The sequence below is a fragment of the Ornithorhynchus anatinus genome, chromosome 3 (assembly GCF_004115215.2).
Source record: "Ornithorhynchus anatinus isolate Pmale09 chromosome 3, mOrnAna1.pri.v4, whole genome shotgun sequence".
NCBI classification, from domain to species: domain Eukaryota; kingdom Metazoa; phylum Chordata; class Mammalia; order Monotremata; family Ornithorhynchidae; genus Ornithorhynchus; species Ornithorhynchus anatinus.
The window spans coordinates 21,763,690-21,779,468 of NC_041730.1; the positions used below are offsets into that span (position 1 = coordinate 21,763,690).

Consider the following 15,779-nt stretch of genomic DNA (forward strand, 5'->3'; position numbering starts at 1 on the left):
TCCTCCTTCACTCTCTCCTCTTCCCCCCTCTTCTGCCTGGGCTATTTTTTGATCTCTACCGTCCCTTCGTCCCCTGGCATCTCATTTACATTTTCCGTCCTCTGCAGTTCCTGGACTTGTGCCCTCAGCTCCCAAGGCCACCGCCGCGAGCGACAAGAGCCCCGGGCCACCCAACGTGCCGCCCACCACGCTGCACTTGTCCACTGACAGAACCCACACTTCCCTAGAGGCAGGTGAAGGAAAGTAAGTGGTGGACGCGGGGAATGGATACAAAATTGGGATCTGGGGGATGGGTGATCTTGCTCCTTTCTCTCCTAGACCTTTCTATGAGGAATCGGGTAGAACTCAGCAGTGGTCGCAACCATGTCTCATCCCTGCCCTGTCTCACTTTGGGGCACAGAGTGCAACGAGGGAGTTGTGTGGGCAGGGATGCAGCCTGCCGAAAGAGGTTGCCGAGATTTTTACAAGCGGGACGCTGAAGCGAGTGTGGCGTAGTGCCGACGCTGTGCAGTAGGAACCGTGACCAGCCGACGGTGGCCTCGGTGACCACTGCCGTCTGAGAGAGGAGGCTTCCTCAATTAGAAGTTGCCCTCCCCTCCCACCACTCTTCGCTCGTCTCGTTTTTCTCCTCCTCCTCCTCCTCTCTGACCCAATTCCTCCGTGCTGGAGCTGCTCCCTTTCGGCTGCCCTCGAAGTGCAGTGCCTGAGGGTGAAAGCGGTCCGTCCCAGGCCCCCAGAGTGGAGGAGGTTGTTGGAGGGAGAGGGGAGTCTGGGCCGCTTAAGAAGGAGCCTCTCACTCTGTCCTTGTGCCTCGCAGCTGCTCGGAGAAGAACACCCGCCAGGGCCTCTGTGCCCATTCCAACGAGGCTGTGCCTGCTGCCTCAGGTGGGTCAACTTTTCCTTCAGTTCCTGGGGATCTTTGGAAGTTGGAAGTCTGGGACGGTTGGAAATCGCTCGATCGATGGTATTTATTGAGCACTTACTATGTGCAGAGCGCTGTAGTAAGCGCTTGGGAAAGTACGATACAACAGAGTTGTTAGACCCGATCCCTGCCCACGAGGAGTTTACCGTCCATGGGAAAACGCCTCCTCAATCCTCAGTGCGTTCCTCTCCAAATCCCAGACCTCTCCCTCCACCTGTCTGTCCTCGGCCTGTGAGGTCGGGTCCAGGAAGCTGCAGAGATCCCAACGGGCCTGAAGGACGACGGGGTGATGATTGCCCCGTTACAAAACTCTCCCGAGCTCCTTGGGTGCGTGGGAATTGAGGAATAGCACAGGGCAAGCAAGGGCCTATCCTGAGCAAACAGCCTTTCCCTTCCCCGGGTCGCCCACTGAAAAAGCCGAGGTGGTCCCCGCAAAGCGTTCTTTGTTTTCTTCCAGGAGAAGGGCTGCACGTCAGCTACATCATCGGTGGCCTCCTGAGTGTCTTGCTGATTCTGCTGGTGATTGCTGCCCTGATGCTGTACAGGTAACCCCATTCTCCCTGAATTCTCAGCTCCCACCTGCAGGAAAACGACAGACACTGGGTAATCCTCATCACAGCCCAAGAACTCCTTCCTCTCCAAGCCTCAGAAGCCTCCCTCTTCCTCCTGCTTTGGGGGCCAGACCCAGCCTCCCTCTGAGGGTCCCCAACACCCACCCTGTTCAGCCTGAGAGCGGGGGAATTGAAGAGCCAGCTGAGATTAGAAATGGCACCTCTATTTACACCTACCCAGCTCCTTCCCCTCACTCAGTGAGGAGGATACTTCAGGGTACCTCCGTCTTCTGGGGAAATTGAATTTGCCACCTCAGGCGGGGAGTCTTCTCTCATATTTCTTGAAAGTAATCAATCAGTGGGATTTATTGAGCACTTATCATGTGCCGGGCACTGTTCTAAGCTCTAGGGAGAGTACAGTACAACTGAATGAGGAGACACGTCCCCTATCCATACTCTTCAGTAATATCTAGTGTTGGAAGTAATTTGGAAGGGACCGGAACCCAGCTGGGGGGGGGGGGGGGGCGGGGTGGAAACATCCCAGAAGGTAGGAAGAGAGTTTCGTAGGGGTCAAACTATTGGCCCTTCCCCTGGCGGAGGGCTGATCCATGCCTACCTTCCCCTGCCCACGCCCAGTGCTCTCTTGCTGCTGCTGCTCACTCCAACCTAGGGCAGCAGTGTATGACACGTACGTGCTTTCAGCTCTGGTAACACCTTACTTGACTCTTGGCTGATAGACCTCACTTCCCCCTCAATTGACTTGTGGAGAAAAAAAAAATCAAGTCCTAGTGATTTGTGGGAGACGTTTCATTCAGTAGTATTTATTGAGCACTTACTATGTGCAGAGCGCTTAGTGTGCAGAGCGCACTGTACTAAGCGCTTGGAATGGACAATTCGGCAACAGAGACGATCCCTGCCCGATGAGGGGCTCACAGTCTAAACAGGGGAGACAGAAGGCAAAGCAAAACGCAACAGAACAAAAACAAGATAACATCATCAAGATAAATAGAATCAAAGAGATGTACACCTCATTAACAAAATAAATAGGGTAATAAATAATATATACAAATGAGCACGGTGCGGAGGGGAAGGGGGAGGAGCAGACGGTGGGGAGAGGGGAGGGGGAGCAGAGGGGAAGGGAGAGGCTCAGTGTGGGAAGGCCTCTTGGAGGAGGTGAGCTCTCAGTAGGGCTTTGAAGAAGGGAAGAGAGTTAATTTGGCGGAGGTGAGGAGGGAAGACATTCCAGGACAGCGGTAGGACGTGGGCCGGGGGTCGACGGGGGGACAGGCGCGAACGGGGGACGGTGAGGAGGCGAGCGGCAGAGGAGTGGAGCGTGCGGGGTGGGCAGTAGAAAGAGAAGGGAGGCGAGGTAGGAGGGGGCAGGGTGATGAAGAGCTTCCCTTGGGGTGGTCCCAAGCACCAGGTGCTTCTGGGTCCAGTGATGACATGATTTGAACCGAACCCCCCTCTCCAAGCAACAATAGCAACAGTGGTATTTTTAAGCATTTACTTTGTGCCAACCGCTGTACAGAGCTCCGGGGGTAGATACAAGAGAATCGGATCGGACACGGCCCCTGTCCCACATCTCCTCTCTCTCTCTCTCTCTCCTCCTCCTGCAGGCATAAAAAATCCAAATTCAGCGACCCCGGGCTGGGGAATCTGACCTACAGCAACCCCTCCTATCGCACCTCCACCCAGGAGGTGAAGATCGAAACCATCCCTAAACCGGCCATGTATAACCAGCTGTGTTATAAGAAAGAGGTAAGAGTTAGTAAATTGCTGCAGTCAGAGGTACAAGGCACTGAATGAAATATTTAGGGAATCTGTAGAGGCTTCATTTGAATTTACAGAGGATCATTCAAACAGTGGTATTTACTGAGTGCTTACTGTGTGCAAAGTACTGTACTAAGTGCTTGGGACAATACAATACAAAAAGAGAAGCGGCGTGGCTTATTGGAAAGAACAGGGGCTTGGGAGCCAGAGGTCGTGGGTTCTAATCCCGGCTCCACCACTTGTCAGCTGTGTGACTTTGGGCAAGTCACTTCACTTCTCTGTACTTCAGTTGCCTCATCTGTAAAATGAGGATTAATAATAATAATAATAATAATAATGATGGCATTTGTTAAGCGCTTACTATGTGCCAAGCACCATTCTAAGCGCTAGATTAAGACTGTGAGCCCCCTGTGGGACAACCTGAATACCTTGTATCTCCCCCAGCTCTTAGAACAATGCTTGGCACAGAGTAAGCGCTTAACAAATACCATTAAAAAAAGAAAAATTTGGTGGACCCACTCTCAGCCCACAGGGAACTTACAGTGAAGAAAGGAGCTTACAGGTCATTACCATCATCATCATTAATGTTATTTATTGAGCGCTTACTCTGTGCAGAGCACTGTTCTAAGCACTTGGGAGAGACAATGTAGCAGAGTTGGCAGACACGTTCCGTACCCACAATGAGCTTAGAATATCGAGGGGGAGACAGACATTAATATAAATTAATAATTTATACCAGAGCTTACAGTCTAATAATATTCATAATAATAACTGTGGTATTTAGGTGCTTACTGTGTGCCAGACACTGAACTAAATGCTGGGGTAGGTACAGTGTAACGTGGTTGGACACAGTCTCCGTCCCACACGGGGCTCACAGCCGTAATCCCCATTTTAGGGATGAGATAGCCGAGGCCCAGAAAAGTGACGTGATTTGCCCGAGGTCACACAGCAGCCAAGTGGTGGAGTCAGGATTAGAACCCAGGTCCTTCTGACTCCCAAGTCTGTTCTCATAAGTAGGATAGATTCATTTAATTTGATCTTGGCTTTCAAAGGACCAGGAGATTGTAAATTTGGATAAATACCGAGATCCTGCGTGGTGCGCGTGCGTGCGTTTGTGTGAGAGAGACACACACACAGAGATAGAGAGAGACGGAGACTCCAGGCTCCAAAGTTCCTCTCCACTCCTTTCTCTTCTGTCCTACATTTGCAAGGACTTGAATTCTTCATAGATGGCAGAGATGGTCCATATATAATCCTCCAACTGCTTCTTTCTTGGGCTCTCTGTTAGGTCGATAGCTTCTCGAGATATGTCAGTTTCCTTTTCCATTCTTACACCCTGAATGGAGTCCCAAGGGGTTTCTCTAATTCTGAGAGTGCTTGCAATTGGAAACCCTCTTCTACAGGAAGAGAGGTCCCATATGCCTTGCGTTCAGTCACGTTTAGTTTTGGGGAAAGCTGCTCATCTTTCAGGCTTTAAAACAAGCCTGAAGTTCCCAAGTTATCGCTTGGGGAAGAAGTTGGCTCTGTGGTCCTGGAGTCGTCAGGACTCCTCCAAGGATCAAGATCCACCTTAGGTTTTCGTATATGGAACTTTACTGTTTCGTCAGGAGGCAGGCTATATGGGAAACCTGATCGATCCGCTGAGGAACATTCCAGCCGGCCAAGCAGGGTCTGGCCTCTGAATGCCAATCCCTTCCCTCGGTGCTCCTATTCGTTGGTGCCCAGTTTTCGTTGTCATTTGGCTGTTTTTCACGGGTACATAGATATTTCCCAGGCCCTGAAATCATATTGCAAGTTGCCCAGGGGTGGGGGTCATAGGCCCTGCTCTGTCCTCAGTAAACTCTTCCAGGAAGGCGCCTTGAGCATCTGATGAACCCCCCCCACTCTGTCACTGCCCATTTGTATTTGGTGATTGACAGATCCCAGTTGTCTGGCTGTGGTCCAAGGATATGGACCAGGCCTGGAAATGAGAAATAGGAATTCCAGTTCAGTTGTCAAAGCCTTGTGTCCTTCATTTTATTTTTTTCCATTTTGTTTCCTTCTCAGCCGCTCTCTCACCCTTCTGATAGCCTCTCGCCTTTTCTCTTCTGATTTTCTCCTGCCCCTGTATAAGGTACCTGCAAGAGTGTGTGTTTGTGTGTCTACAGTAGCCGATAACCAAACGAGACTTCCCCTAACATGCTTAAAATATTTCTGTGATGAAGACACTGAATGGCCTGCATCTTGTCTTGGACTAATTGCGGCTGGCTGACGAAGGCTGTCTATGTTATGGCAGGTGGGGAGGAAGGGATCAGGGAAATAGGCTTTTTTTTTTAAATTTTATTAAGCATTTATTATGTGCCAAACTCTGCACTAAACGCTGGGGTAGATACAAGCTCATCAGGTTGGACACAGTACCTGTCCTACATGGGCTCACGGTCTTAATCTCCGTTTTACAGATGAGGTGACTGAGGCCCAGAGAAGTTAGGTGACTTGCCCAGGGTCACCTAGCAGACAAGTGCCGGAGCCAGGATCAGAACCTAGGTCCTCCCGACTCCCAGGCCAGTGCCCTCTCCGCTAGTCCAGACTGCTTCTTTTTCTCAAAATTAAAGCAGCTCCACAACAGTCCTGGCAGGGTCCACTTGCCTGGGTGTCCAGCCCGGTCCCTGACCTATTTTCTACCAGGACAGCAGCCACGTCTTGAGGCTCTATGCCAGATTTGCCGGTCTCCCGGGGAACCCGAGTTTTCCTAGGGGAAACAAGAAAGAGAAAGAAGCCTGAGCAGAGTATAAAGTTGTACCCTATGTGGAAAGGATCCAGGTTGCCTGGCAGGGGCGGACCGTGGGGAGGTAGCCCTAAAATAAAAGCACCAGGTTGCGGGACCCGCCCAAATGGAAATTTAGCCCAAGATAGACTCGCCCCCACCCGCCCACCATCCCTTGCTTCCATGCGGGACTTCACCATAAATATCCTCCCTCCCTTGGGAGAGAGCATTCTGACTCCGGTCCCCAAGTTTTGTTGGAAATCCGGTTTGTCACAGCATTCTCCGCTGGCTAAGATGGAGACCTACGGCCTGACTTTGGCAGCACATCCCGTACGAGGCACTAAAAGTTCAGTTCCCCACCCGTCAGGCGGAAATCATTTCTTGAAGTGATGGAAAGAAGGTCTTTCCCATCCTTCCTAGCTCAGCCCTCCCCGTTCCAACGAGTTTCGGGGCCTGCGTCCCCCACACTGACCTTGGCACCCGCCCTGTCTCCCCCGGCCCACTGAGACCCTTCTATTCTAAGTTTAGTTTTGTAACTTTGATTTTATTTTCGGCAGCTCCAACTTGATGGACTTCGCTGTTGCTTCCGCGCCCCCCGCCCCCATATCTCCCGTCCCTGGTGATCCTCGCTCCCCAGAGTCACAGAATTGGGGGAACTGAGGCCGCGTCCGCCAGTGGGGTGGGACGGGGGAGGCCAGGTGGCAGAGGAGGGGCTGCTCGGAGGAGGAGGAGGAGGAGATTCATTCATTCAATTGTATTTATTGAGCGCTTACTGTGGGCAAAGCACCGTACTAAGCGCTTGGGAGAGTGCAATATAACAACAAATAGTCACATTCCTGTCAGGGCGGGGAGGTGGGCTCAGGAAGCAGTGGAAGGGGGTCAGAAAAGCCCAAAAGCCGAAGCGTGAGGAGGGGCTGAATTGAGAACGCGTCTTCTGAAGCTCCTAGAATTCACACCCCTGCCAGCTGACCAAAGGCGACTGTGGGTGAAACTGCGGTAAGAGCTGCAGCTCTCCTTTCCAGGTTGGCCCTGGGACATTCGCTTCAACCATGCCGCTCCACTGCTTATCCTTTGTTCCTCATCCCTCTGCTTCTGCAGCGGGATCCCGCGTCCCCCACCCCCTCTTCAAGCTGACCTTGTCTGTGTTCCTCACTCCTATCCCACTCTCAGGCTGGACCCGACCACAACTACACAAAGGAGAAGATCAAGATCGTGGAGGGGATCTGTCTCCTGTCCGGGGACGAGGCCGAGTGGGATGACCTGAAGCAGTTACGCAGCTCCCGGGGGGGGCTCCTGCGGGACCACGTGTGCATGAAGACGGACACGGTGTCGATCCAGGCCAGTTCCGGTTCTCTGGATGACACGGAGACGGAGCAGCTGCTGCAAGAGGAGCAGTCCGAGTGCAGCAGTGTCCTCGCCGAGGCCACCCCGGAGAGGCGGGGCTCGCTGCCGGACACGGGCTGGAAACACGAACGCAAGCTCTCCACTGAGAGCCAGGTCTAAATGCTCACGCTCTTCTCCCCTCCCGTCCCCACGTGGCTGTCCTCCTCCTCCTCCCCACCCTCCTCCTCCTCCCTTACAAACCTCCCGGCCTCACGCTCACTTAAACAACAACCTTCCCCGCGCTCGCCTGCCCCTCCCCACCATAGGAAGTGTGTTCTCCATCAGTATCGAAGGCCACCTGGGCGTGAGAAACGGCAGCCCGGGTGTACCACCGGTGCTCGACTTCCGTGGGAGGACCGTCAAAGTCCCCTCCTACTTGGAACCGAGGGGGCGGCTCCCCTTGCGGCTCCTCGAAGCTTGGTCCGATCTCGGCTCCTCTTCTCATTCAGTGCAGATATCGGCAAGTCCTTCCCCCACACCGTTTCCCTGGCACGGCCAGGCTCTGTCCACCCCGAGAAGAGCTTGCGGCCTAGGACCCCACCTTCACCCGTCGGCGTTGGCCCAGATCTGATCCTTGCCCGGTTGGGGACTGGGCAAAAAGGAAACTGGTGGAAGAGGGGTGGAAGAAGGAACTGGGGCAGAGGTGTGATGATCCTGCTGGGGATGGGCGGGAGAGAGGAAAAAGAGGCAGTTCCCCTGGAAAAGTCCATTCTGGGAAACCTCCAGCCCAAACAGATCCGCGTCCTCGGCCAACCGTGCAAGATGCTGGTTCTAGGAAAGGGGCTGGGGCTGGGCGTCCATTGCTGGCGATGGATATTAATACAGCTACCCGAGGAGCAGCCGGTCACCTGCCTTCAAATTGCAGTGCAACTGTATTTCTAGTTGCGGCCTGTCTCGTCTTCCCCTGCAGCTGAGGTCACGTCTCCAGCCCCCCGTGCTTCCGGAGAGCATTCGCTCTTGCCGGGCTCTTGTCATGTGGCTCCCGGCTCCAAGAACCTTTCCTGCCAGATGTCATTCAGGTGCAGGGTCCTTCGGCCGAAGCCAAGACCCTTGTGGAGGGCTGGGTGTGAGGACCTTGCGCTGTCGGTGTTAGGAAGCCAGCCCCAACCTGCACTTTAATGTGTTTCTCCGTCACTTTCCACCACCTTGGGAGCGCCTGGAGGGAGGGAGATCCAGATTGACCTTTCAACCATGACCCTAAGTTTCAGGGAAGGGCCGGGTGGAGTGGCTGAGAAGCCCTGGGCCTCTAGTGGAAGTCCCCGTGAAATTAAATTTCCCACGTTGCCCTTCAAGGGCTCAGGGAGCGAGGCTGGATGGACTGTGAGGAACCAGAGGAAGGGCCATTTCCTCCCCGTGGAATGAGTTAGCTGCCAAGCTGGAATTCCGGCTCGTGGAACGGACCCTCTCACCTCCGAGACCTTGAGCCACGGGCTGGTCCCACTGGAGAGCCGAGAGAGGTCTTCCCGATCTCCTTCTCTGATCCCACCCCTCCGCATTTATCCCCTGCTCCTCTCCGCTCTTCCGGACCCAGACAGCTCTCACAGAGGATCTCCAAGATCGTGCTGGGAGACCTAGAGCGGGGAAGGGAGAGGAAGAGAAGGCTGAAGGGGAGGGAATCTTTCTCCTTCGTTCCGCTCCCTTGAACCATCCATCTCTGTGGGGCGATTGGCTACCCTCACGGTCCCCTCCCATCCCGCTGCTTCTTCCCACAAATCCCCTGCTCCCACCCTACATGGCACTTGGAGATAGGCCAGTCGGCTCCAGGGAGGAAGAGGAGGCCAGGAACAGTGGCAGGCTGTGTTTCAGCCAGCGGGCAGGGCAGGAGGGGTAAGGAGGGGGAGCTGTTGGGGGAGAAAGAGCGAGCGAACAGTATGGGAGAGGGACAGAAAATCGCTCATGGGTTCCTCGCGGGGAATCCAAGGCGCACTGTTTGAGAACATTCCCTGCCTCGGCTCTTCCCCTTCCCCTCCACCCACTCTGGAAGCTCAAACCCGAGCGGTCTTTGTCCTCTCTGAAAGCAGCGGAAGGTAGAGGGGAAGGTACGGAGGGGAAGGCTCTTATGGGCCTGCAGCCCGAGGAAGGGAGTGCCGAAGAAGGGAGAACTTTTTGATGGGAAACATCTCCCATGGTTTCTGCCTCCATAACTCACTGTTCGGAAAACGAACTGCCAAGTCACGTGAGGGTAGGAGAGGGCAAAAAAGACAGAGCCCTTTGTTTTCTGGCCAAGACTGCCCAGGGCGCGTGCCAAGCCTCTCCACCTCCAAGCCGCCGGCTCCGGGACTGGGGCTTGGCCCGGGGCGCGACCGGTTCTCCCCGCTGCCCCTTTCCCGGTGCTTGGGTGGGGTGAGGTGTCGCTCTGTGAAAGGTGGGGATCGGGGAGGAGGGGAAGGACGGCCTGCACCCCCCGGACTCTTCGCTCCAAACTGCTGCCGGTCCTGAGCGGAGCGGAGAAATTCGCGGTGGGGAGAGCAGGAGGCAGAGAGGAGAGAGAGACGGCCCCGGCAGTCTCGTGGCCGGACCGAAGGACCTCAATGCACTTGGGCTGTGCAGAATGTAGAAAGGACATATTTGATGAATTATCTATTTGAGCACTGATTTACTATGTAAAAAGCAAAATCTCTCTGTCTGTCCTAAGCTAACGGAAGCGATTCTCCCGCGCTCATGTGTAATGGTTTTAACGTTACTCACTGGAGAGATTGGACTTTCTGGAGTTATTTAACCACTATGTTCAGTATTTTAGGATTTGATGATAATTTAATATAAATTTAGCTTTTCTTAATCACCTTGCCTGACTTGTGGTCATGACTGAAGTCACAACCCCCCCCCCCGCTCCCTCCACTTGAACTTTGGGAAGGGGAACATGACTGTACACCTCACCTCTTCCTTCCAGGGAACTTTGGGGTTTGGGAGGAGTCGGGGAAATGTGGGAATGAATCGCGTAAAGTGCCTGACGACGTAGCCTTTGCCGAAGGGAATGGCAAGAAAATGCCAGTCCGTCAGCCCCGCTGGCTTTCTCTTAGTACAGTGCTTTGCACACAGTAAGCGCTCAATGAATACGATGGAATCGAATCGCTCTTCCAGCCCTGCTCAGGGCTACCTTGCAACTGAACCTGATGTGGCCCTGAAGCCAGGCCCGCAGAGGGCTGAAAGCGAGGGAGGAATCGATCTTGGACTTGGAGAAGCAGCATGATGTAGTGGATAAAGCAAGGGCCTGGGAGTCAGAAGGTCATGGGTTCCAATCCCGGCTCCGTCACTTGTCTGCTGTGTGACCTTGGGCAAGTGACTTCGCTTCTCTGGGCCTCAGTTACCTCATCTGTAAAATAGGGATCGAGACTGTGAACCCCATGTGGGACAGGGACTGTGTCCAACCCAATTTTCTGGTCCGCCCTAGTGCTTATTACAGTGCCTGGCACATAGTAAGCATTTAACGAATACCATAATGATAATTATTAATATTATACCCACGACAAACGGTGCCGAAGGATGGAAGCCAGGATTGGCTGTCAATCTACCCTCACTGGGAAGTGTGGAAGCCGGTATCGTAAGTTTAACGGCCACTTTCCTAACATAAGGTGGGATTGGATTTTTCTACAGCTCGAACAAAGTAGGTCCTCTCAGAGGAAGCGATATGTATGACCAGAGAGCGGGATTTATGGCCTCCTATACTAGAATGAAAAAGATGAATCCCTCTCATTTTGGGAAAGGAGTCAAAGACTAAAAGTCGGGGTCTTCAAAAAACATTTCCTTGTCCTTGGGTCAGTTGCCACAGAATGGGGGCAACATGAAAGGAGAAGTCTAAAAATTAAGAAAAGGGAGACTTCCATTCATCTACTTTCCCACACAAAGCTCTCTCCCCCTGGTGTGCTTTTGACAGAGACAGTTTTGCTCTGACTGCCAGTGAGGTTTACCACCACCTGACTCTTGGCCACTCTGTCCTGGGCATCTCAGACGGGGGATATATTCTCTACATCAGCACACTATCGAGGAGAAAACGCAACACTTCTCCAACTGATGAAAGAGCTTCAGACACTGGGATCATCCCTAGAGACAAGAAAACCAGGCTGAGCTTACGGGAGCATCCTTGACCAAGACTTTCCAAAAATTTGAAGGAATGGAGGAAGCCCTTAAATTTCCCAGCCTATACTTGCTTAGGAAATGAGGTGTTTTTTTAGGGAGCCAGCACTTGTCATGTGATCAATCATTCCTCTTGTTGGCAATCAACTGGGGCTCCAATTAAAGTCAATTCTTGTAGCTCCTGTGAGAAGCAGCATTGCCTAATGGAAAGAGCACGGGCTGGGGAGTCAGAGGACCTGGGTTCTAATCTCAGCTCTGCCATTTGTAAGTTGCGTGACCTTGGGCAAGTCACGCAACTTCTCCGGGCCTCCGTTCTCTCGTCTGCTAAAGGGGGAGTTAAAATTTTGCACCCTAAGTAGGACAGGGACTGTGTCCCACCTGATTATCTGGCATCTACCCAAGCGCTTAGTAGAGTGCCTGGAACACAGTAAGGACCTAACAAATTATGTAAAAATAGTAAAAAAAAAATAAAACAGCTGAGTAGGGGACTTTGTCATAGGTGACTTTGCCAGGCAGTCCCTGCTTTGCTAGGAATACCTTCCCGGATGGCTGGGGCTAACCCCTTTTCCCATATGGAAGTAGCAAATTTCTCATTTTGAGCTCCTTCATCAATTCTGGGACTCAGGCAATAGTTAGCAAACCTGAACCAAAGATGTACCTGTGAATGGTAGCTTTGGAACTGGAGACCGCACTGGTAAGGGGAATAATAATCATAATAATTTGGGTATTTAAGAGCTTATTATGTGCCAGGTGCTGTACTAAGCACTGGGGTGGGTTCAAGCAAATCGGGTTGGACAGAGTCCCTGTCCCACAAGGGGCTCAGAGTCTTAATTCCCATTTTACAGATGTGGTAACCGAGGCCCAGAGAAGTGAAGTGACTTGCCCGGGGTCCCACAACAGACAAGTGGTGGTGGGGGGGGGGGAATTAGAACCCAGGTCCTTCTGGCTCCCAGGCTCATGATCTAACCACTATGCTGTAATGTTGACTTAGGAACTAGTGATTGAGTTGTTAGTGCTGCATGCAAGTTAGTTTCCAGGTGTATTCCAGGAGAGATCAGCCCAGCAATTATACTGGTAGGGTGGGGAGAGATTGAGTAGAAAGAGCAGTAAAGCTTTGTATTCTTTACTGGACACTAGAGAAAGGGAAAAGCTGATATTCTTGAAGGTTTACAAGCAGCTATTAATGACCCACTTTCACACAATTTTATTTCCTGAGAGAGCCTCAATTTTGACAGTTTTGCCTCCTTATAAGAACTGCCAGTAAAAGAAGAAGCAATCCAGATTTATATTGGTTTCAGCCCTGTTGGCTAGAGGACATAATGCAGAAGCTGCCAATTTCTCAGGTCTTTTTTTCAGATTGAACCCAGAGAAACAGCTGCTCCTAATCCCCTTCAAGAAACTCGGTGGGGGCTGGAAAGAGGAACCCTCATTCCCTGTACCACAGTAAGTTTCTGCTCAACAGGGTGGGTAACTCATTCCTTGTGCAGAACCTTTCCCTACTACATCGAGGCCTTTCTAAAGGCCTTTCATGTCTGGCATGTACAGGACTTGCCCAGTTTGACAGTCGATTTGATTTTTTCCTCCCACCATCCTAGGGAGGAAAGTAAACATAGGTCCTCTATTTTACAAGCAGGGAAGCAAATTACCCTAATCGGTGTTAGATTTCAAAGGTTAGATCTCTAAGTCTTTGGTCTTCTAACTATTCTCCTGAACCCAATCTTCAATTTAGGTTTGCAGGGTGGATAATTATTGTGGATTCATTCATTCATTCAACTGTACTTGAGTGCTTACTGTGAGCAGAGCACTGTACTGAGCACTTGGAAGAGTACAATACAACAATAAACAGGCACAGTCCCTGTCCTCAGTGAGCTTGCAGTTTAGATGAATCAATCAGTTTTATTTATTGAGCACTTACTGTGTGCAGAACACTATTAAGCACTTGGGAGAGTACAGTATAACAGAGTTGGTAGATACGTTCCACTTACTTGTGCTCTTTGCACTTAATCGTATTTACTGAATGCTTTCCGTATGCAGAAGACTGTACTAAATGCTTAGGAGTGTACAACAGAGTTGGTAGACCCATTCCCTGCCAACACTCCCTCCCTGTTTCCATAAGTAATGATTTAAATCAGCATAGGATCATAGAAATGAAAGGAATCTGAGCAGATCATTTCCCCCAGATGGCCAATACCTGAAACACTTACTGGACTCAGGTCCACCTCATTTCTAAGAGGTGAGGTCAAGTTCATTCAGGCTTGTGAGCTGGAAGCTCGGATGGGGATTTCTAAACGATCTCCAAGGATAAATCATCTGTTACCTCCAAGATCTCTCCCTCTGTCTCCTCAGAGAGAAGAGGATATAATCCCCATTTTACAGATGAGGAAACTGAGACCCAGAGAAGTTAAGTTACTTGCCTAAGGTCTCAAAGCAGGCAAGAGGCAGAGCTGGGATGAGAACCCAGAGTATAGATATAATGAACACAGGGGTAAATCAATCATTTGCAACTAATAAGTTCATAAGCAGTGGGAGAGGCGAATCATCCGTTGCCTCCAAGTTGTCTCTCTCTGCCTGCTTTTGGTCCAGTGGAACTAGTGGACAATCTGGAGGGAAGACACGCTAGAATACTGTATGTAAATAAACATTTTTTGATATAAACTTCCCTGAATTCGTAGTAAAGGTATTTATTAAAGGCCTGCTGTGTGCCTCTGTACTAAATGCTAGGGGTAGGTTGGGGGAAGCGTGTGGATGAGGGATCGATAAGAGCAAGTGATCTAAGAATAAGAGGGAGGAAGGATTTAGGGATTGATACAGAAGGAGAGATGAAAACAAAATATATAAAAGCAGTACAGCTCTAAACACCTCAATCCAAGTCAAGGAAGTCACAGCTGCAGCCTGGGCTGTGGACATCCCAGTGTTACAAAAGCCGAAAAGACCTCAGGCAGCTGGAATTTGATTTTTCCTAAGATGGAGCAGTGACTGATGGGAGGGGGGCAGCTTCTCCTACCAATTTAGGTGCCAGAGGTTCCCTGTGCCTCAGAGAATCATAAATCCTTGGAACTGGAAGGCACTTCCAAAGTAAGATGAACGGAAGACCTGCTTTGGGTGGGATAGCAATACCATGGATACGTCTATTGCTCCTTTTAAAAATTCCACCTGCGGCCACGGCGGGGGAGGCGGCCACGTCAGAAATGATGGTGGTGAGGCTGAGGGCAGGGAAGGGGAAGGAGTGGGCAGTATAGTGCCACCCCCACCTTGTTTCTCCTACCGCCTCCATTTTGGCCACAATGGAGACTTCCAGGAATCAGCCGAGACCACAGTGAAAATGGCAAATGAAGCAGTGGGAAAGGTCACTGGTCACCACTAGCCACTGGTTCATTTTACCAGCTCCCGTAGCTGCTGTCGGCCTAGCTCCGGACCCCTTATCGGTGAGTACAATGTTTGTATCGGTTGTGCGTCTGTATGGTCCTGACTAATGGTAACACCCGCTTGGGTGGCTCTGCCTTTCTTCATTCTAATCTCTGGATGTCTCTCTGTATCATCAATATTAAAATAAATGGTGGTATTTGTTAAGCACTTACTATGTGCAAAGCACTGTTCTAAGCACTGGGGGATACAAGGTGATCATGTTGACCCACGTGGGGTTCACAGTTTTAAACCCCATTTTACAGATGAGGTAACTGAGGCCCAGAGAAGTTAAGTGACTGGCCCAAAGTCGCACAGCTGGCAAGCGGCGGAGCCGGGGATTAGAACCCACGACCTCTGACTCCAAAGCCCGGGCTCTTTCCACTGAGCCATGCTGCTTCTCATTAATAATTCTCATTAACTTAACAATATTAAGTGCCTTCAGTGTGCAGAACACTGCACTGGTTGCTTGGGGAATATGTAGATGTGAAAGCTGTGATTGCTCACCCTTTAGGTATCTACAATCTAGTGAGAATATTAGACATAAATGGAGGAATATAGTATACATAGTTGAAAGGATAAGATAAGTGCTTAACAGATGCCATTACCTGACGTATAAAGCACCGTTCTAAGTGCTGGGGTAGATTCAGATTAATCAGTTTGGACCCAGTCCCTGGCCCACATGGGGCTCACAGTCTAAATCAGAGGGAGGAGGATTTAATTCCCATTTTACAGGCGAGGAAACCGAGGCCCAGATTAGTTAAGTGACTAGCCTAAGGTCACACGGCAGGCTCAGCGGAAAGAGCCCGGGCTTGGGAGTCAGAGGTCATGAGTTTGATTCCCGGCTCTGCCACTTGTCAGCTGTGTGACTGTGGGCAAGTCACTTCACTTCTCTGGGCCTCAGTGACCTCATCTGTAAAATGGGGATTAA

General features: G+C 51.3%; 1 protein-coding gene across 3 annotated transcripts in view; it reads left to right on the top strand.

Moving 5' to 3' along the window:
- LRP4 (LDL receptor related protein 4) overlaps positions 1-10,154 on the top strand; it is a 71,579-nt gene extending 61,425 nt beyond the window's left edge. For 2 of the 3 annotated variants that reach the window (XM_029059978.1, XM_029059979.1), the window contains exons 34-38: positions 108-243; positions 818-885; positions 1,380-1,467; positions 3,093-3,234; positions 7,160-10,154. In XM_029059978.1, the coding sequence (XP_028915811.1) occupies positions 108-243; positions 818-885; positions 1,380-1,467; positions 3,093-3,234; positions 7,160-7,492 (767 nt within the window). In that variant the 3' untranslated portion in view covers positions 7,493-10,154. Of the gene's footprint in view, positions 1-107; positions 244-817; positions 886-1,379; positions 1,468-3,092; positions 3,235-5,292; positions 5,360-7,159 lie in introns of all 3 variants that reach the window. The other variant, XM_029059980.1, reaches the window with a different exon arrangement.
- The last annotated feature ends 5,625 nt before the right edge of the window (positions 10,155-15,779 follow it).